The sequence below is a fragment of the Mizuhopecten yessoensis genome, unplaced genomic scaffold (genome assembly GCF_002113885.1).
Source record: "Mizuhopecten yessoensis strain PY_sf001 unplaced genomic scaffold, ASM211388v2 scaffold7059, whole genome shotgun sequence".
In the NCBI taxonomy this organism is placed as follows: Eukaryota; Metazoa; Mollusca; class Bivalvia; order Pectinida; family Pectinidae; genus Mizuhopecten; species Mizuhopecten yessoensis.
The window spans coordinates 3,898-28,327 of record NW_018406860.1 but is presented as its reverse complement, the minus strand read 5'-3'; the positions used below and the strand labels follow the sequence as shown (position 1 = coordinate 28,327).

Below are 24,430 nucleotides of genomic sequence, written 5' to 3'. Positions count from 1 at the left end.
TTTTTCCCATAGCTGATGAATGTGTTCCGGATGTCGAGGCTCGCGATCCTGAGTGAGCGTGAACGCCTCTCCTACCCGACGCTTTGTCCGTTTGGCTGGTTTTTACAACCATGCTCATTATCTCTTTGTGTACATCTGAGGGCGTCGCTGAAACACTTTTCTGTACTAACGGTAGACTCCCGATAGAGTTCACCATTATAGTGAAAAGTTTGTCCCTCATCATCTTCACTCGATATCCCTTTTGCCTATTGGCTTTCATGATAGGGTACTATTTCTTCTGGAAAATGTTTTTGAATGTAATAGTCATTACCTGTCAGTCACCTTAGTCTTTGGAGAACGTTCTGCCGGTCCTTTCTGGTCAGAAAACGTTACACTATTGGTATCGGTTCCCTTTCTATCAATTTCCAGAATATGTGAACATTTCTAAATGTATGATTTCTGCTGGTTCTAACTCGTTATTGAAATAATATTCCTCAGCATCTGTATCCCTTTTTTCTCCACCTAGGCCAGTGAACACTAACTAGTTGTTCATTGATCTGGACTTCAATCTTTGACGGTGTCCTTCGGAGAATCTCCTTCATTTCTTATGGCGATAAACTCATCATTCACTCCATCCACTCCTTTCCTTTCATGGCTAGTTTAAATGGAAATAATGGTGTTGTGATAAATACCATGGAAAATAAGATATCTGTTTGAACTGTTTTAATCTACTACGACGGTGAAACCTTGACACAGCTCGCATCAATAACCCAGGACGATCCCCAAAGTGTCCGCAAAAAAGGATACATAGGTCAGGTAACATGGGAAGCAGAAAAGTACTATTGGTTTATCCTGATGGATCAGTAACATTGGGTCAATACAGGCCGCAGTACAAAATTTTGATTAAACACATGCTACACTCATGCAATTGAACATTTACAACGATATTGGTGGAGAAAATGCATATTTTAACATATTGAAGATGAAACCATGTCGAACTTTCAAATCCAAAGCTGATATATACAGAACATAAATCACAAGCGACAAGCACGACAAACAGATTTACAGTACATTACGTGCACACAGCTGATGCAGCACGGTCCGTGAAACATAATAGTCTGTTTTAGATACAAATGATTGGACTGTGTCACCTGAAACATATCATTTGGTGGTGACAGCTTGTGAGATCGATCTACAGCGACATTAACCCGAGTTGTACTGTAGCACGAGGTATCTATCAGGAGCATGGACTTCCTGAATAGCACCTGAACACGTAGTGTAGTGGGACATGACGAACTAGAACAGGTGTGGGAGAGAACAAGAGGGGATGGAGGATACCAATGTTGATGATGCGTTCAGATCTGCCGGACAATCGCCTGGTCTGGAGATATGGAGAATAGAGGTAAGACTACTCACTGTCATTACCAGAGGGGTATCACAGCTGTGGATATAGAGGATACAGGTAGGACTACTCACCATCATTACCAGAGGGTTATCACAGCTGTGGATATAGACGATTGAGGTAAGACTACTCACTATCATTACCAGAGGGGTATCACACCTGGTAATATAGAGAATAGAGGTATGACCACTCACCATCTTTACCAAAGGGTTATCACAGCTGTGGATATAGAGGATAAAGGTAGGACTACTCACCATCATTACCAGAGGGTTATCACAGCTGTGAATATAGAGGATAGAGGTAGGATCACTCACCATCATTACCAGTGGGTTATCACAGCTGTGGATATAGAGGATAGAAGTAGGACTACTCACCATCATTACCAAAGTGGTCTCACAGCTGTGGATATAGAGGACAGAGGTAGGATCACTCACAATCTTTACCAGTGGGGTATCACAGCTTGGGATATAGCGGATAGAGGTAGGATTACTCACCATCATTACCAGAGGGGTATCACAGCTGTGGATATAGAGGATAGAGGTAGGACCACTCACCATCATTACCAGAGGGGTATCACAGCTGTGGATATAGAGGATAGAGGTAAGACTACTCACCATCATTACCAGAGGGGTATCACAGCTGTGGATATAGAGGATAGAGGTAGGACTACTCACCATCATTACCAGAGGGGTATCACAGCTGTGGATATAGAGGATAGAGGTAGGACTACTCACCATCATTACCAGAGGGGTATCACAGCTGTGGATATAGAGGATAGAGGTAGGACTACTCACCATCATTACCAGAGGGTTATCACAGCTGTGGATATAGAGGATAGAGGTAGGATCACTCACTATCATTACCAGAGGGGTATTACAGCTGTGGATATAGAGGATAGAGGTAAGACTACTCACCATCATTACCAGAGGGGTATCACAGCTGTGGATATAGAGGATAGAGGTAGGACTACTCACCATCATTACCAGAGGGTTATCACAGCTGTGGATATAGAGGATAGAGGTAGGATCACTCACCATCATTACCAGAGGGGTATCACAGCTGTGGATATAGAGGATAGAGGTAGGACTACTCACCATCATTACCAGAGGGTTATCACAGCTGTGGATATAGAGGATAGAGGTAGGATCACTCACCATCATTACCAGAGGGTTATCACAGCTGTGGATATAGAGGATAGAGGTAGGACTACTCACCATCATTACCAGAGGGTTATCACAGCTGTGGATATAGAGGATAGAGGTAGGATCACTCACCATCATTACCAGAGGGTTATCACAGCTGTGGATATAGAGGATAGAGGTAGGACTACTCACCATCATTACCAGAGGGTTATCACAGCTGTGGATATAGAGGATAGAGGTAGGATCACTCACCATCATTACCAGAGGGGTATCACAGCTGTGGATATAGAGGATAGAGGTAGGACCACTCACCATCATTACCAGAGGGGTATCACAGCTGTGGATATAGAGGATAGAGGTAGGACTACTCACCATCATTACCAGAGGGTTATCACAGCTGTGGATATAGAGGATAGAGGTAGGATCACTCACTATCATTACCAGAGGGGTATTACAGCTGTGGATATAGAGGATAGAGGTAAGACTACTCACCATCATTACCAGAGGGGTATCACAGCTGTGGATATAGAGGATAGAGGTAGGACTACTCACCATCATTACCAGAGGGTTATCACAGCTGTGGATATAGAGGATAGAGGTAGGATCACTCACTATCATTACCAGAGGGATATTACAGCTGTGGATATAGAGGATAGAGGTAAGACTACTCACCATCATTACCAGAGGGGTATCACAGCTGTGGATATAGAGGATAGAGGTAGGACTACTCACCATCATTACCAGAGGGTTATCACAGCTGTGGATATAGAGGATAGAGGTAGGACTACTCACCATCATTACCAGAGGGGTATCACAGCTGTGGATATAGAGGATAGAGGTAGGACCACTCACCATCATTACCAGAGGGGTATCACAGCTGTGGATATAGAGGATAGAGGTAAGACTACTCACCATCATTACCAAAGGGTTATCACAGCTGTGGATATAGAGGATAGAGGTAGGACTACTCACCATCATTACCAGAGGGTTATCACAGCTGTGGATATAGAGGATAGAGGTAGGATCACTCACCATCATTACCAGAGGGGTATCACAGCTGTGGATATAGAGGATAGAGGTAGGATCACTCACTATCATTACCAGAGGGGTATTACAGCTGTGGATATAGAGGATAGAGGTAAGACTACTCACCATCATTACCAGAGGGGTATCACAGCTGTGGATATAGAGGATAGAGGTAGGACTACTCACCATCATTACCAGAGGGTTATCACAGCTGTGGATATAGAGGATAGAGGTAAGACTACTCACCATCATTACCAGAGGGGTATCACAGCTGTGGATATAGAGGATAGAGGTAGGACTACTCACCATCATTACCAGAGGGTTATCACAGCTGTGGATATAGAGGATAGAGGTAAGACTACTCACCATCATTACCAAAGGGTTATCACAGCTGTGGATATAGAGGATAGAGGTAGGACTACTCACCATCATTACCAGAGGGTTATCACAGCTGTGGATATAGAGGATAGAGGTAAGACTACTCACCATCATTACCAAAGGGTTATCACAGCTGTGGATATAGAGGATAGAGGTAGGACTACTCACCATCATTACCAGAGGGTTATCACAGCTGTGGATATAGAGGATAGAGGTAGGATCACTCACCATCATTACCAGAGGGTTATCACAGCTGTGGATATAGAGGATAGAGGTAGGATCACTCACCATCATTACCAGAGGGGTATCACAGCTGTGGATATAGAGGATAGAGGTAGGATCACTCACTATCATTACCAGAGGGGTATTACAGCTGTGGATATAGAGGATAGAGGTAAGACTACTCACCATCATTACCAGAGGGGTATCACAGCTGTGGATATAGAGGATAGAGGTAGGACTACTCACCATCATTACCAGAGGGTTATCACAGCTGTGGATATAGAGGATAGAGGTAGGATCACTCACCATCATTACCAGAGGGGTATTACAGCTGTGGATATAGAGGATAGAGGTAAGACTACTCACCATCATTACCAGAGGGGTATCACAGCTGTGGATATAGAGGATAGAGGTAGGACTACTCACCATCATTACCAGAGGGTTATCACAGCTGTGGATATAGAGGATAGAGGTAGGATCACTCACCATCATTACCAGAGGGGTATTACAGCTGTGGATATAGAGGATAGAGGTAAGACTACTCACCATCATTACCAGAGGGGTATCACAGCTGTGGATATAGAGGATAGAGGTAGGACTACTCACCATCATTACCAGAGGGTTATCACAGCTGTGGATATAGAGGATAGAGGTAGGATCACTCACCATCATTACCAGAGGGTTATCACAGCTGTGGATATAGAGGATAGAGGTAGGACTACTCACCATCATTACCAGAGGGTTATCACAGCTGTGGATATAGAGGATAGAGGTAGGATCACTCACCATCATTACCAGAGGGTTATCACAGCTGTGGATATAGAGGATAGAGGTAGGACTACTCACCATCATTACCAGAGGGTTATCACAGCTGTGGATATAGAGGATAGAGGTAGGATCACTCACCATCATTACCAGAGGGTTATCACAGCTGTGGATATAGAGGATAGAGGTAGGACTACTCACCATCATTACCAGAGGGTTATCACAGCTGTGGATATAGAGGATAGAGGTAGGATCACTCACCATCATTACCAGAGGGGTATCACAGCTGTGGATATAGAGGATAGAGGTAAGACTACTCACCATCATTACCAGAGGGGTATCACAGCTGTGGATATAGAGGATAGAGGTAGGACTACTCACCATCATTACCAGAGGGTTATCACAGCTGTGGATATAGAGGATAGAGGTAGGATCACTCACCATCATTACCAGAGGGGTATCACAGCTGTGGATATAGAGGATAGAGGTAGGACTACTCACCATCATTACCAGAGGGTTATCACAGCTGTGGATATAGAGGATAGAGGTAGGATCACTCACTATCATTACCAGAGGGGTATTACAGCTGTGGATATAGAGGATAGAGGTAAGACTACTCACCATCATTACCAGAGGGGTATCACAGCTGTGGATATAGAGGATAGAGGTAGGACTACTCACCATCATTACCAGAGGGTTATCACAGCTGTGGATATAGAGGATAGAGGTAGGATCACTCACTATCATTACCAGAGGGGTATTACAGCTGTGGATATAGAGGATAGAGGTAAGACTACTCACCATCATTACCAGAGGGGTATCACAGCTGTGGATATAGAGGATAGAGGTAGGACTACTCACCATCATTACCAGAGGGTTATCACAGCTGTGGATATAGAGGATAGAGGTAGGATCACTCACTATCTTTACCAGAGGGGTATTACAGCTGTGGATATAGAGGATAGAGGTAAGACTACTCACCATCATTACCAAAGGGGTATCACAGCTGTGGATATAGAGGATAGAGGTAGGACTACTCACCATCATTACCAGAGGGGTATCACAGCTGTGGATATAGAGGATAGAGGTAGGACCACTCACCATCATTACCAGAGGGGTATCACAGCTGTGGATATAGAGGATAGAGGTAGGACCACTCACCATCTTTACCAGAGGGGTATCACAGCTGTGGATATAGAGGATAGAGGTAGGACCACTCACCATCTTTACCAGAGGGGTATCACACCTGTGGGTATAAAGGATAGAGGTAGGACCACTCACCATCTTTACCAGAGGGGTATCACAGCTGTGGATATAGAGGATAAAGGTAAGACTACTCACCATCATTACCAAAGTGGTCTCACAGCTGTGGATATAGAGGACAGAGGTAGGATCACTCACCATCTTTACCAGAGGGGTATTACAGCTGTGGATAAGGAGGATAGAGGTAGGACAACTGACTATCATTACCAGAGGGGTATCACAGCTGTGGATATAGAGAATAGAGGTAGGATCACTCACCATCATTACCAGTGGGTTATCACAGCTGTGGATATAGAGGATAGAGGTAGGACAACTCACTATCATTACCAGAGGGGGATCACAGCTGTGGATATAGAGGATAGATGTAGGATCACTCACCATCTGTACCAGAGGTGTATCACAGCTGTGGATATAGAGGATAGAGGTAAGACTACTCACCATCATTACCAAAGGGGTCTCACAGCTGTGGATATAGAGGACAGAGGTAGTATCACTCACCATCTTTACCAGAGGGGTATCACAGCTGTGGATATAGAGAACAGAGGTAGGATCATTAACTCTCATTCCCAGATGGGTATCACAGCTGGGGATATAGAGGTAGGACCACTCACTATCATTACCAGAGGTGTATCATAGCTTGGGATAGAGAACAGAGGTAGGATCATTTACTCTCATCCCAGATGGGTATCACAGCTGGGGATATAGAGGTAGGACCACTCACTATCATTACCAGAGGGGTATCACAGCTTGGGATATAGAGGACAGAGGTAGGACCACTCACTCTTTCGTACAGATTGGTAATTCAGAATCGGAAGAAGAGTAGCAGTGATAATAGTTGTTATACTGAGTGTAAATGTAATGACAATTAGATGATAAATAACTGATGAATATCAACCTATAGTGACTTTAAATTCACCTTTTTGGAGTAATAAATCAGGTGAAAGTAATTACTGCAAATGGTCAAAGAGCTAACTGAGTTTTACAGAATAATCGGGTATTGAAGTTCATTTTAATTACATTCAGAACGACAACAGTGTTCGTGCAATATCTTCCTAAATCTGTGATACTTAATTACGACGATTTTATTTAGAGGATCAACTTTTTCATTTTTGAGTAACACGTCAGATTCCTTGTTTGTAAAGTTCAATTGTTAATGTGAGTTCGCTACTAAAGGACATAGTTACATGATCGGGAGTTATGTTGACTGACAAACTAAGCCTGTGATAGCAGAATGAGTCGCGTTTAAATAACATGTAGAACGATACAGGATATTTGTTCAGTAAGACTAGATATATATAACATTAACCTGTAGAGCACTCGTGGTTTAGTAATCAGTAATGCAAGACTCGTTTAATACTCAGTAGACCGATACATGTTTTAGTAATGCGTGGAGCGATACTCGTTTAAGTAATCAGTGGAGCGTGGAGCGAGATTCGTTTAAGTAATCAGTTGAACGTGGAGCGAGACTCGTTTAAGTAATCAGTAGAGCGAGACTCGTTTTAGTTGTCATTAGAGCGAGACTCGTTTGAGTTATCAGTTGAGCGAAGACACGTTTTAGAAATCAGCAGAGTGGGACACGTTTTAGTAATCAGTGGAACGAGACTCATTTTAGTTATCAGTGGAGCGAGACTCGTTTTAGTTATCAGCAGAGCGAACCACCTTTAAGTAATCAGTAGAGCGAAACACATTTTAATAATCAGTAGAACGAGACATGTTTTAGTAATCAGTAGAGTGAGACTCGTTTTAGTATTCAGTAAAGCGTGACACAGTTTAGTCATCAGCGGAGCGACAGTCGTTTTAGTAATCATAGGAGCGAGACTCGTTTTAGTAATCAGTGGACCGAGACTCGTTTTAGTAATCAGTGGAGCGAGACTCGTTTAAGTATTCAGTACAGCGGGACACAGTTTATAATTCAGTGGAGCGAGACTCGTATTATTAATCAGTGGAGCGAGACTCGTTTAAGTATTCAGTGGAGCAAGACGCGTTTTAGTAACCAGTGGAGCGAGACTCGTTTAAGTATTCAGTACAGCGGGACGCAGTTTATTAATCAGTGGAGCGAGACTCGTATTAGTAATCAGTGGAGCGAGACTCGTTGAAGTATTCAGTGGAGCGAGACTCGTTTTAGTATTGAGTCGAGCGAGACTCGTTTTAGTAATCAGTACAGGTAGACTCCTTCTAATAATCAGTAGAACTTGACTCGTGCTAGTAATAATTTAAGCGATAAACGTTTTAGTTGTCAGTAGAGCGATTCAGAAGAGCGATTCAGTAGAGCGTTACACGTTTTAGAAATCATAGAAGCGAGACTCGTTTTAGTAATCAGTGAAGCGAGACTTGTTTAAGTTATCAGTAGAGCAAGACTCGTTTAAGTAATCAGTGGACCGAGACTCGTTTTAGTAATCAGTGAAGCGAGACTCGTTTAAGTAATCAGCGGAGCGAGACTTGTTTAAGTAATCAGTGGAGCGAGATTCGTTTTAGTATTGAGTGGAGCGAGACTCGTTTTAGTAATCAGTACAGGTAGACTCGTTTTAGTAATCAGTAGAACTTGACTCGTGCTAGCAATTAATACAGCGAGATACGTTTGCGTTGTAAGTAGAGCGATTCAGTAGAGCGAGACACGTTTTAGTATTCAGTAGAGCGAGATTCGTTTTAGTAATTAGTGGAGTGAGAATCGTTTGAGTAATCCGTCGGGACTCGTTGCATTGTGTACTCTTCGTACCTACAGAAATTGAAGGTTGTACCACAGGAGAAAGCAACTCACGGTGAATTCTATAGCGGCGATTCCTACATAATTCTCAAGGTAAGACTATTTACTTATTACATCTTCTTTTAGTATCATACAGAAATAAATGTGAATATTTATAGACAAACTAAAATATATTACAGCCAAATTAGCATAAATAGTCCAATCGAATTAATAGAACAAGTATTCCCTTATGTTTATGATCAACGGTCAGAGTTAAGTCGATGTCTTTCTGTTGACATATAACTATAAAACTCGTAAACTATTAGTGTAATATACCAACACATACAGTATGTTACGTCCGTTCTAATGTCTCCAGACTACAGAACGTCCCGAACATGTCTGAACATTTGTTTTGTTATCTTGGTCCATTCATCAACTGTTTCACAAACAGACTTTATGTCCACTTACATAAGTCATAAAAAAGATATATCAATGAAATGTTATATTATGGATACGGACACTTCCCTATAGTATGAATTATTATATCGTATACCGTATATCCTTTTATATAGATTTGTTTACACCATTGGCCCCGCGACCTGCTCACAGCTGTGGCCGGGTAGGGTGGTTACTGATGGGAACAGCACAATCGATCACCAACCGACACTTTTGTCACATCTTGTTGGTGTAAAATGTCTGCAAACGTTAAGTGTTCGAGCATCTTTAAAATTGTAGGTCTAGTAAGATTTAGCATTTAGTTTATTTCCTGTCTATCTACATCACTATGGCCGCTCATATATATATGACATCCCGTTGTTTTATCATCCGCGATGTCAAGCCACAGCGCAAAACTATTTAACCAAGAGACGAAACGCCGTCAAACGGAGAAAAAAGCTAACGTCAGAGCTTGAAAATAAAATGACGTAGTTTCTCTATCGGTTTGGCGTTATTTCGTTAGTTAGATTTGACATTTATTCGTGAGTGGGCCACGGTAAGTGAGATTGTGTTGATAACACTGTGTCTTTTACATTTTTATATTAAATCAAAGCTATAACTTCTATATTTGATCTTTTCTTTAGACGAATAAGAACTCAAGATCTGATAAACTTGAATGGGATGTTCACTTCTGGTTAGGGAACGAAACATCACAAGTAAGTACACGACGTCACTGTACCAGTACAACATTGAATGTAGTACACAACGTGTACGTACCGAAACAACATTGTAGGTAGTTCACAACGTCACTGTACCGGTAAAACATTGTACGTAGTACACAACGTCACTGTACCGGATAAAACATTGTATATAGTACACAACGTCACTGTACCGGATAAAACATTTTATAAAGTACACAACGTCACTGTACCGGATAAAACATTGTATATAGTACACAACGTCACTGTACCGGATAAAACATTGTACGTAGTACACAACGTCACTGTACCGGATAAAACATTGTATAAAGTACACAACGTCACTGTACCGGATAAAACATTGCATATAGTACACAACGTCACTGTACCGGATAAAACATTGTATATAGTACACAACGTCACTGTACCGGATAAAACATTGCATATAGTACTCAACGTCACTGTACCGGATAAAACATTGCATATAGTACTCAACGTCACTGTACCGGATAAAACATTGTATATATTACACAACGTCACTGTACCGGATAAACCATTGTATATAGTACACAACGTCACTGTACCGTATAAAACATTGTACGAAGTACACAACGTCACTGTACCGGATAAAACATTGTATATATTACACAACGTCACTGTACCGGATAAACCATTGTATATAGTACACAACGTCACTGTACCGTATAAAACATTGTACGAAGTACACAACGTCACTGTACCGGATAAAACATTGTACGTAGTACAGAGCGTCACTGTACCGGATAAAACATTGTGTGTAGTACAAAGCGTCACTTTACCGGATAAAACATTGTATATAGTACAAAGCGTCACTTACCGGATAAAATACATTGTGTGTAGTACAAAACGTCACTGTTCCAGATAAATATTCTATATAGTACAAAATGTCACTGTACCAAATAAAACATTGTATATAGTACAAAGCGTCGCTGTACCAAATAAAACATTGTATATAGTTCAAAGCGTCACTGTACCGGATAAAACATTGTACATTTGTACTTGTATATAGTACAAAGCTTCATTTATATAGTACATAGCGTCACTGTACCAAATAAAACATTGTATTTAGTTCAAAGCGTCACTGTACGTAATAAAACATTGTATGTAGTACAAAACGTCACTGTTCCAGATAAAATATTCTATATAGTACAAAATGTCACTGTACCAAATAAAACATTGTATATAGTACAAAGCGTCACTGTACCGGATAAAACATTTTATCTCAAAACATTTTGTGTTACAAAACGCCATGCCGTCATAGAGACATTCAATGAAGCTGTATAGTACGTGTTTGTTAAGTGTATTTATAATTAGATACAAACACTCTTCACTTATACAACCTGATAAACAGACAGATTTAGTCATTCGATTTACGATAAAGGATACACGATTTTTAATTCAATTCATTGTGTTTATATTAATTTCCATGCCGTTTATAGATTTTAAGGTTTATTATCAGATGTTGTACTACAAAACGATAGTTGTTTGTGATGAATACACTGCGTCCCGGTGTGTTTCTGGACGAGATAAACAAGGCTCTATTTTATTGAAGAAACTATGAAACGTCTTATCTATTCCTGGAATGAAGAAGTCGACATGTCGTATATAAATATAGAATTATTGCTTCATAAACATTTATCAGCAGACACAAATATAGCTCTTGATAATTTTTCTATTTTTGGATATTTGTCCAAAGGATGAACAGGGTGTGGCCGCCTACAAGACGGTGGAGCTTGACGACTACCTCAGGGGAGCGCCTGTACAACACAGGGAGGTCAGTAGCCACGCCCTTTAATGAGACAGGGGGTGAGTAGCCTCGCCCTTTACTAAACACAGGGAGGTCGATAAGCACGCCCTTTAATAACACAGGGAGCTCAGTAGCCACACCCTTTACTAACACAGGGGGCAGTAGCCACGCCCTTTACTAACACAGGGAACAGTAGCCATGCCATTTACTAACACGGGGGGGGGGGGGGGGGGGGGGCGCAATATCCACACCCTTTACTAAACACAGGAAGGTCGTTAATCATGTCCTTTAATAACACAGGGAGGTCGGTAACCCCGCCCTTTAATGACACAGGGGGTCAGTAGCCACGCCCTTTACTAACACAGGGAACAGTAGCCATGCCATTTACTAACACGGGGGGGGGGGGGGGGGGGGGGGGGGGGGGCGCAATATCCACACCCTTTACTAAACACAGGAAGGTCGTTAATCATGTCCTTTAATAACACAGAGAGGTCGGTAACCACGCCCTTTAATGACACAGGGGGTCAGTAGCCACGCCCTTTACTAAACACGGGGAGGTCGATAACCATGTTCTTTAATAAACATAGGGAGGTCTGTAGCCATACCCTTTACTACCACAGGGGGGTCAGTAGCTACGCCCTTTACTAGCACAGGGAGGTCAGTAGCCACGCCCTTTACTAACACAGGGAGGTCGGTAACCACGCCCTTTACTGACACAGGGAGGTCGGTAACCATACCCTTTACTACCACAGGGGGGTCAGTAGCTACGCCCTTTACTAGCACAGGGAGGTCAGTAGCCACGCCCTTTACTAACACAGGGAGGTCGGTAACCACGCCCTTTACTGACACAGGGAGGTCGGTAACCATACCCTTTACTACCACAGGGGGGTCAGTAGCTACGCCCTTTACTAGCACAGGGAGGTCAGTAGCCACGCCCTTTACTAACACAGGGAGGTCGGTAACCACGCCCTTTACTGACACAGGGAGGTCGGTAACCATACCCTTTACTACCACAGGGGGGTCAGTAGCTTCGCCCTTTACTATCACAGGGGGGTCAGTAGCCACGCCCTCTACTAGCACAGGGAGGTCAGTAGCCACGCCCTTTACTGACACAGGGAGGTCAGTAGCCACGCCCTTTACTAACACAGGAAGGTCGATAATCATGTGCTTTAATAACACAGAGAGGTCGGTAACCACGCCCTTTACTGACACAGGGGGGTCAGTAGCCACGCCCTTTACTAAACACGGGAAGGTCGATAAGCATGTTCTTTAATAAACACAGGGAGGTCGGTAACCACGCCCTTTACTGACACAGGGAGGTCGGTAACCATCCCCTTTACTACCACAGGGGGGTCAGTAGCTACGCCCTTTACTATCACAGGGGGGTCAGTAGCCACGCCCTTTACTAGCACAGGGAGGCCAGTAGCCACGCCCTTTACTGACACAGGGAGGTCGGTAACCATACCCTTTACTACCACAGGGGGGTCAGTAGCTACGCCCTTTACTATCACAGGGGGGTCAGTAGCCACGCCCTTTACTACCACAGGGAGGTCAGTAGCCACGCCCTTTACTGACATAGCCTAGTCATTAGACGTGTAGTCATCAAACAATCTACATGGATGAAGATCTCATATCAAAGTTAACACTGAAAAATACAAATCATTAAGGACACAAACACGTTCTCTTACATGTATTCACTGTTCATCTGTAATAATCATCAGTCATGATATCAACAGTCGTTTACAGAAAAAACAAAATGTGTCCGGCCAACATATGATAATTACTAGTGTTATCATGCATTAATTATGATTATATAACTAGGCCTTTTCTCGTTATTTTTTTTGTTTTTCCAGGTACAGGATCATGAATCAAAATTGTTTTTATCCTACTTCAAACACGGAATCAAGTAAGCTTTACTTCCAATTTGCCTATATATACCTGCAGGATAGACACCTCATGGGGTGGTCGGATGGCGCAGTGGATAGCGCACTTGCCTTTCACCAAGTCGACCGGGGCTCGATTCCACGATCGGACGTGAAAAGGTTTGGGGTTGCCTGCCCGACAACGTGGGGTTTCTCCGGGTACTCCGGTTTCCTCCCACACTAAGACCCCGTGCGCTAACATCCGGGCCAACAAGAGTGATAAATATAAGTTTAAATAACTTGTTTTATAAACGGAGAAAATATTGTGAATTAGCGAGTGGTGTTTCAGTTATTTGGGTAAATATTGTTGATAATACTTATAATGTCCCTGTCTCCATTCTCACCGTTCTACACAGGTACCTATCAGGAGGAGTGGAATCAGGGTTTAAAAAGGTAGAGAGAGGTGTATATGAGAAACGGTTATTCCACATCAAAGGGAAAAGGAATGTCCGTGTTAAACAGGTATGTCTACAGCCAGTATATAAAGTCCGCGTTAGACAGGTATGTCTACAGCCAGTATATAAAGTCCGCGTTAGACAGGTATGTCTACAGCCAGTATATAAAATCCGCGTTAGACAGGTATGTCTACAGACAGTATATAAAATCCGCGTCTACAGCCAGTATATAAAGTCCGCGTTAGACAGGTATGTCTACAGCCAGTATATAAAGTCCGCGTTAGACAGGTATGTCTACAACCAATATGTACTTGTATGTGACAATAGATGAATTATAATTATAAAAACCTTGTTTGAATATATATAGGATAATGAGCTTTTCAGGACGCTAAATTCTGTTTTTGTGATTTTTTGGATTGCATTAATATTAACTTGTGACGCGCTTGCCATGTTGTTGGGTAGTGTTAATGTTACCTGCTCACTGGAATATTCATCGGATGTTTTCTGTTTATATCAATAATTTGATGTTATGAGCTTATATGATTAATCCGATGTTATGGATGTATTTAAATGACAGGATGCTGATGACATGTTTTAATTATCGGTGGTGTTATCAGGTTCGATGTGACTGTAGCTCTCTGAACCAGGGAGATGTCTTCCTACTAGACTGTGGTGCCACCCTCCACGTCTGGAACGGACCAACAAGCAGCCACTTCGAACGACTGAAGGTTACCAACTTGTAATATACAATATACAATTTGTATATATGATATAGTGATCAGATATTGATGATATGATAAAATACACTTAAATTTATCATTTTGGGAAAACACATGTTAACTTAATTATAGACAAACTGATTGTTTTCTTGTGGCATACAATAAATTAGCATAATAAATTCAATATTTTCGTCTTGGAAACACAAAGTTGTTTATATGCTCGGCCAAACAGTTACTAATCATAATAATGTTATAAGCTAGCCATAAACAATGTACCTGTATGATTACATGTTCCAGGGAGCACAAGTTGCAAAGAGGATTCGTGATTCAGAACGGTCTGGGAAGGCAGAGATCAGAATAATTGGTTTGTAACATTAGCGAACGAGATCCACTCCAAATGTTTTTTGCTCAAATGCATGTACTTTTAGAGGCGAGTTTCTCTAAGATTTCATTTTAAAACATTTTCAATTACTTTTATTCTCCAATCTGTACTTGTTTTGAGTTACTATATATTTTTTTTTTCTTCCTGTGATATTTTGTACGGTGTTACCTGCTAATGTTTTACAGACAGACTGTGGGATATAGACGCGAAGTTTTTTGGTGAGTTAGGTTCCCATGAAGATATAGCCGAGGGAGCTGAGGGTGGTGACGATACCGCCTACGAACACTCTGCACACGATAAGACAACTCTGTACAGGTAAGGTATCGCCAACTCAACAATGTGAGTTATCTCGCTTGTCACACAAATTAGATGGTAGTTCAACTCCTCTGTCAAAATTGAAAAATAAGTTGTCATATAGACATTTTTCCAGCGTTTCAGATTCCTCTGGGGATTTAGAAGTGAAGGAGGTGGCGAAGAAGCCTTTCTCACAGAATGATCTTGACTCGTCCGTAAGTGATTTCCATGTATTGAAAAACATGGTTATGTAACTGGCTTTAAGGTACAAATGAGGGAATTTTATCAAAATAAATCAACATACAATGTTCATGTTGTGAATTTGATTTCATTTTGTTTGCTTTACACATGTTCTCCAAGTAGTCTATGTGAGAAGCTTCAGAATGTTTCTGAATGCCTCGGTCCAAGATGGACGTGTTTTCATTGTACATAAACTAACGTACGTAATACAGTGATACAGAAGAGGGAGAAGCATGTGTACAGTTTATAAGCAACCAGCTTCACGTGAGTGTTGACTCATATAACAGAACATTCACATGAAATGCACGTGCTACACCTGTTGTAAGATTTCCTTGTGAATTGTTGTTTAATTCCAGCGAGACTGAAATAAAACCAGTGTATCAGTACACAAAGTTTAGAACTCTTCTATCTTAGAATTCTACTTCACATCCAGTGTTGGCTACTCTAGGGTTAAATAAAATGTTATTTTACATAACCAATACCAGTCCACACATGTAACATAACATATATGTATCATACCACACATATCATACCACACATGTATCATACCACATATATATATATCATACCACATATATATATATATCATACCACATATATATCATACCACACATATATATCATACCACACATGTATCATACCACATATATATATCATACCACACATATATCATACCACATATATATATATCATACCACATATATATATATATCATACCACATATATATCATACCACACATATATATCATACCACACATATATCATACCACAAATATATATATATCATACCACATATATATCATACCACACATATATATCATACCACACATGTATCATACCACATATATATATCATACCACACATATATCATACCACATATATATATATCATACCACATATATATATATATCATACCACATATATATCATACCACACATATATATCATACCACACATATATCATACCACAAATATATATATATCATACCACATATATATCATACCACACATATATATCATACCACACATGTATCATACCACATATATATATCATACCACACATATATCATACCACATATATATATATCATACCACATATATATATATATCATACCACATATATATCATACCACACATATATATCATACCACACATATATCATACCACACATATATCATACCACACATATATCATACCACACATATATCATACCACATAATATCATACCACACCAGTATCAGTCCTCATATATATCATACCACACCAGTACCAGTCCTCATATATATCATACCACACCAGTACCAGTTCTCATATATATATCATACCGCACCAGTACCTGTCCTCATATATATCATACCACACCAGTACCAGTCCTCATATATATCATACCACATATATATCATACCACACCACTATCAGTCCTCATATATATCATACGACACCAGTAGCAGTCCTCATATATATCATACCCCACCAGTACCTGTCCTCATATATATCATACCACACTATCATACCAAACATATGTCATGCCACATCAGTACCAGTCCTCATATATATCATACCACACCAGTATTATACCACACATAAATCATACCACATATATATCATACCACACCAGTATCAGTCCTCATATATATCATACCACACCAGTACCAGTCCTCATATATATCATACCACACCAGTTTCAGTCCACATATATATCATACCACACCAGTATCAGTCCACATATATATCATACCACACCAGTACCAGTCCACATATATATCATACCACACCAGTACCAGTCCTCATATATATCATTCCAAACCAGTACCAGTCCTCATATATATCATTCCAAACCAGTACCAGTCCTCGTATATATCATACAACACATATATATCATACCACACATATATCATACCACACATATATATCATACCACACATATATCATACCACATATATATCACACCACACCAGTACCAGTCCTCATATATATCATACCACACCAGTACCAGTCCTCATATATATCATACCACACCAGTACCGGTCCTCATATATATCATACCACACCAGTACCAGTCCTCATATATATCATACCACACCAGTACCAGTCCTCATATATATCATACCACACCAGTACCAGTCCTCATATATATCATACCACACCAGTACCAGTCCTCATATATATCATACCACACCAGTACCAGTCCTCATATATATCATACCACACCAGTACCAGTCCTCATATATATCATACCACACCAGTACCAGTCCTCATATATATCATACCACACCAGTACCAGTCCTCATATATATCATACCACACCAGTACCAGTCCTCATATATATCATACCACACCAGTACCAGTCCTCATATATATCATACCACACCAGTACCAGTCCTCATATATATCATACCACACCAGTACCAGTCCTCATATATATCATACCACACCAGTACCAGTCCTCATATATATCATACCACACCAGTACCAGTCCTCATATATATCATACCACACCAGTACCAGTCCTCATATATATCATACCACACCAGTACCAGTCCTCATATATATCATACCACACCAGTACCAGTCCTCATATATATCATACCACACCAGTACCAGTCCTCATATATATCATACCACACCAGTACCAGTCCTCATATATATCATACCACACCAGTACCAGTCCTCATATATATCATACCACACCAGTACCAGTCCTCATATATATCATACCACACCAGTACCAGTCCTCATATATATCATACCACACCAGTACCAGTCCTCATATATATCATACCACACCAGTACCAGTCCTCATATATATCATACCACACCAGTACCAGTCCTCATATATATCATACCACACCAGTACCAGTCCTCATATATATCATACCACACCAGTACCAGTCCTCATATATATCATACCACACCAGTACCAGTCCTCATATATATCATACCACACCAGTACCAGTCCTCATATATATCATACCACACCAGTACCAGTCCTCATATATATCATACCACACCAGTACCAGTCCTCATATATATCATACCACACCAGTACCAGTCCTCATATATATCATACCACACCAGTACCAGTCCTCATATATATCATACCACACCAGTACCAGTCCTCATATATATCATACCACACCAGTACCAGTCCTCATATATATCATACCACACCAGTACCAGTCCTCATATATATCATACCACACCAGTACCAGTCCTCATATATATCATACCACACCAGTACCAGTCCTCATATATATCATACCACACCAGTACCAGTCCTCATATATATCATACCACACCAGTACCAGTCCTCATATATATCATACCACACCAGTACCAGTCCTCATATATATCATACCACACCAGTACCAGTCCTCATATATATCATACCACACCAGTACCAGTCCTCATATATATCATACCACACCAGTACCAGTCCTCATATATATCATACCACACCAGTACCAGTCCTCATATATATCATACCACACCAGTACCAGTCCTCATATATATCATACCACACCAGTACCAGTCCTCATATATATCATACCACACCAGTACCAGTCCTCATATATATCATACCACACCAGTACCAGTCCTCATATATATCATACCACACCAGTACCAGTCCTCATATATATCATACCACACCAGTACCAGTCCTCATATATATCATACCACACCAGTACCATTCCTTATATATATCATACCATACCAGTACCAGTCCTCATATATATCATACTACACCAGTACCAGTCCACATATATATCATACCACACATATATCATACCACACATATATCATACCACACATATATCAAACAACACATATATCTTACCACACCAGTACCAGTCCTCGTATATATCATACCACACAACCACAGTCCTCATATATATCATACCACACAAGTACCAGTCCTCATATATATTATACCACATCAGTATCAGTCCTCATATATATCATACCACACCAGTATCAGTCCTCATATATATCATACCACACTAGTACCAGTCCTCATATATATCATACCACACCAGTACCCGTCCTCATATATATCATACCACACCAGTACCAGTCTTTATATATATCATACCACACCAGTACCAGTCCTCATATATATATCATACCACACCAGTACCAGTCTTTATATAGATCATACCACACCAGTACCAGTCCACATATATATCATTCCACACATATATCATACCACATATTTATCATACCACACCAGTACCAGTCGTCATATATATCATACCACACCATTACCAGTCCTCATATATATAATACCACACCAGTTCCAGTCCTCATATATATCATACCACGCATATATCAAACCATAACATACCACACATATATCATACCACACCAGTATCATTCCACGCATATATCACACCACACATATATCATACCACACCAGTATCAGACCTCATATATATTAACCACACCACTACCGTGTCCTCATATATATCATACCACACCGGTACCAGTCTTTATATATATCATACCACACCAGTAACAGTCCTTATATATATCATACCACACATATATATGTGGTATGATATATGTTGGTATGATATATATGAGGACTGTTACTGGTGTGGTATGATATATATGTGGACTGAAACCGATATCATACCACATATATATCACACCACACCAGTATCAGTCCTCATATATATTAACCACACCAGTACCGTGTCCTCATATATATCATACCACACCACTACCGTGTTCTCATATATTATATATTAACCACACCAGTACCCTGTCCTCATATATATCATACCACACCGGTACCAGTCTTTATATATATCATAACACACCAGTACCACATATATATCATACCACATATATATATTATACCACACATAAATCATACCACATATATATCAAACCACACATATATCATACCACACATATATCATACCCCACCAGTACCAGTCCTCGTATATATCATACCACACCAGTATCATTCCACGCATATATCATACCACACATAGTTCATACCACTCCAAGACCAGTCCTCATATATATCATACCAACATATATCATACCACATATATATCATACCAATATATCATACCACACCAGTACCAATCCTCATATATATATCATACCACGCATATATCATACCACACATAGTTCATACCACTCCAAGACCAGTCCTCATATATATCATACCACTCCAGTACCAGTCCACATATATATCATTCCACACATATATCATACCACATATATATCATATATATCATTCCAAACCAGTACCAGTCCTCATATATACCATACCACACCAGTACCAGTCCTCATATGTACATATATATCATACCACACCAGTAACAGTCCTCATATATATCATACCACACTAGTACCAGTCCTCATATAAATCATACCACACCAGTACCCGTCCTCATATATATGAGGACTGGTACTAGATATATGAGGACTGGTACTGTTGTGATATGATATATATGAGAACACGGTACTGGTGTGGTATGATATATCATACCTATCATACCACACCAGTACCAGTCCATATATCATACCACACCAGTACACGTCCTCATATATATCATACCACCCCAGTATCAGTCCTCATATATATTAACCACACCAGTACCGTGTCCTCATATATATCATACCATCATACCACATAATATCATACCACACCAGTATCAGTCCTCATATATATTAACCACACCAGTACCGTGTCCTCATATATATCATACCACGCATATATCAAACCACACATATATCATACCACACATATATCATACCACACCAGTACCGTGTTCTCATATATATCATATCACAACAGTACCAGTCCTCATATATATCTTACCACACATATATCATACCACACATATATCATACCACACAAGTACCAGTCCTCATATATATCATACCACACCAGTACCAGTCCTCGTATATATCATACCACGCATATATCAAACCCCACATATATCATACCACACATATATCATACCACACCAGTACCAGTCCTCGTATATATCATACCACACCAGTATCAGCCCTCATATATATCATACCACACCAGTATCAGACCTCATATATATTAACCACACCAGTACCGTGTCCTCATATATATCATACCACGCATATATCAAACCCCACATATATCCTACCACACACATATCATACCACACCACTACCGTGTTCTCATATATATCATATCACACCAGTACCAGTCCTCATATATATCATACCACACCAGTACCGGTCCTTATATATATCATACCACACCAGTATCAATCCTCATATATATCATACCACACCAGTACCAGTCCTCATATATATATCATACCACACCAGTACCAGTCGTCATATATATCATACCACACCATTACCAGTCCACATATATATCATACCATACATATATCATACCACACCAGTACCAGTCCTCATATATATCATACCACACCAGTATCATTCCACGCATATATCACACCACACATATATCATACCACACCAGTATCATTCCACGCATATATCATACCACATATATATCATAACACACCAGTACCAGTCCTCATATGTAGCATACCACACCAATACCAGTCCTCATATATATCATACCACACCAGTACCAGTCCTCATATATATCATACCACACCAGTACCAGTCCTCATATATATCATACCACACCAGTACCAGTCCTCATATATATCATACCACACCAGTACCAGTCCTCATATATATCATACCACACCAGTACCAGTCCTCATATATATCATACCACACCAGTACCAGTCCTCATATATATCATACCACACCAGTACCAGTCCTCATATATATCATACCACACCAGTACCAGTCCTCATATATATCATACCACACCAGTACCAGTCCTCATATATATCATACCACACCAGTACCAGTCCTCATATATATCATACCACACATATATCATACCACACCATTACCAGTCCTTATATATATCATACCACACCAGTACCAGTCGTCATATATATATCATACCACACCATTACCAGTCCTCATATATATCATACCACACCAGTACCAGTCCTCATATATATATCATACCACACCAGTACCAGTCGTCATATATATATCATACCACACCAGTACCAGTCCTCATATATATCATACCACACCAGTACCAGTCCTCATATATATCATACCACACATATATATCATACCACACATATATATCATACCACACCAGTACCAGTCCTCATATGTATCATTCCACACCAGTATCAGTCCTCAGCGCTGCCTATTAAGCATCCCTTTAATAGAGTTTTTAGACTAAAATGATCATGATTACCAGTTATACCAAATTGAGAATTTTTTATTACTAATTGCATTTTAAAGTTGTTATAGAGTGGGCATTCTAATATAAAATGAAATGCATTTTCATTTTCATGTCCACATCTACATGCTGGTGTGTCATTCAGATGATCCATATATAAGTCACTATTTAGGTTGCTAGCATGATTTCTCAGCTGACAAATTATGATATTGAATTTTGTGGGCCCATAGTATTTAAATGTGCTTGCAATTTCTTCAGTGTTGTTCATATTATCAGACTTGATGAATTTTAAACATATCATATCAGGTCTTTATCACATACACACGTTTCACATACACACATGTATCATATCACACCTGTATTACACACTCATTATCATATCCGTTTGACCATTCTTTTGTCTTTCCAGGACTGTTTTATCCTAGATGCTGGCTCCAGTGGGATATATGTGTGGATTGGCAAACAATGCAGCCAGAACGAAAAGCGATCTGCTTGGAAACACGCAACGGTAAAATTCTGAAAAACAGATATTATTTGAATAAATTAGGATTTTATGAAAACCGAAAATAAGGTTTATACTGGATATTCAAATAATTATTCTATCTACAGCACTTAAACATGAGCATCACCTGTCAATAACAACAACAAAAAGGTTTTTAAGAAAAGGGAAGATTTTTTTGTAAATCGGTAACACAGTATCGGACTTATCTTAAAATTTCTTTTTCTTCTAATTGTGTTTTTAACCGTTTCTTTGGTATAGGATTTTCTAACCTTGAAAGGTTACCCCGATTGGACTAAAGTTACCAGGCTGGCGGACGGAGGGGAAACGCCAATGTTTAAAGAGTACTTTAAGTCCTGGCGCGACTGGAATGACCAAATGGGACTGGGTAACATCTACACAAAGGAAAACATTGCTCGTATGTATATCACTTCAGAACACGCTGACAGATATGGGGATAGAATAGTCCCTCAGGGGAAAGTCACCTCTGATCCGGAGGGGCGATATCTGCATCAAAAGTATTCATACCAATATCGTCACAGTAGGTATCGAAACATCGGATATAAAAATTCTTATAAAAAATACTGGAATGGACGGTCTTTTTATAATAAGGGAAAAGCCACACGTCAGATAAAGTGATATACTGAACAAGAAAAAGAGATCCTATAGGAGATTAAGACGGGAAAACATGACATGTAGGTGATAGAGAGAGAAACATTTCGATGTAGGTGATAGAGAGGGAAACATGTTGATGTAGGTGATAGAGATGGGGGAGAGACATGTTGGTGTAGGTGATAGAGATGGGAGACATGTTGATGTAGGTGATAGAGATGGGAGAGAGACATGTTGATGTAGGTGATAGAGAGAGGGAGACATGTTGATGTAGGTGATAGAGAGAGGGAAACATGTG

At 40.2% G+C, this 24,430-nt stretch overlaps 1 protein-coding gene across 1 annotated transcript; it reads left to right on the top strand.

The window, feature by feature from the left end:
- The first annotated feature begins 1,176 nt into the window (after positions 1 to 1,176).
- On the top strand, positions 1,177 to 24,277 carry LOC110453020 (gelsolin-like). Its single transcript, XM_021501827.1, has 13 exons — positions 1,177 to 1,381; positions 8,900 to 8,974; positions 9,940 to 10,011; positions 11,729 to 11,806; positions 13,633 to 13,685; positions 14,058 to 14,163; positions 14,714 to 14,824; positions 15,113 to 15,179; positions 15,383 to 15,512; positions 15,628 to 15,706; positions 23,431 to 23,529; positions 23,782 to 23,938; positions 24,249 to 24,277. The coding sequence occupies exons 1-13, from the start codon at positions 1,307 to 1,309 to the stop codon at positions 24,275 to 24,277; spliced, it is 1,131 nt and encodes a 376-aa protein (XP_021357502.1). The 5' UTR covers positions 1,177 to 1,306.
- The last annotated feature ends 153 nt before the right edge of the window (positions 24,278 to 24,430 follow it).

What these genes read in the sequence shown, in the direction of transcription:
- LOC110453020 (XM_021501827.1), top strand. Translation starts at nt 1,307, where the DNA reads ATGGAGGATACCAATGTTGATGATGCGTTCAGATCTGCCGGACAATCG. An exon ending in TAGGGAACGAAACATCACAA is followed by an intron (nt 10,012 to 11,728) that starts GTAAGTACACGA and finishes ATTTGTCCAAAG; the next exon opens with GATGAACAGGGTGTGGCCGC. An exon ending in CGCCTGTACAACACAGGGAG is followed by an intron (nt 11,807 to 13,632) that starts GTCAGTAGCCAC and finishes TTGTTTTTCCAG; the next exon opens with GTACAGGATCATGAATCAAA.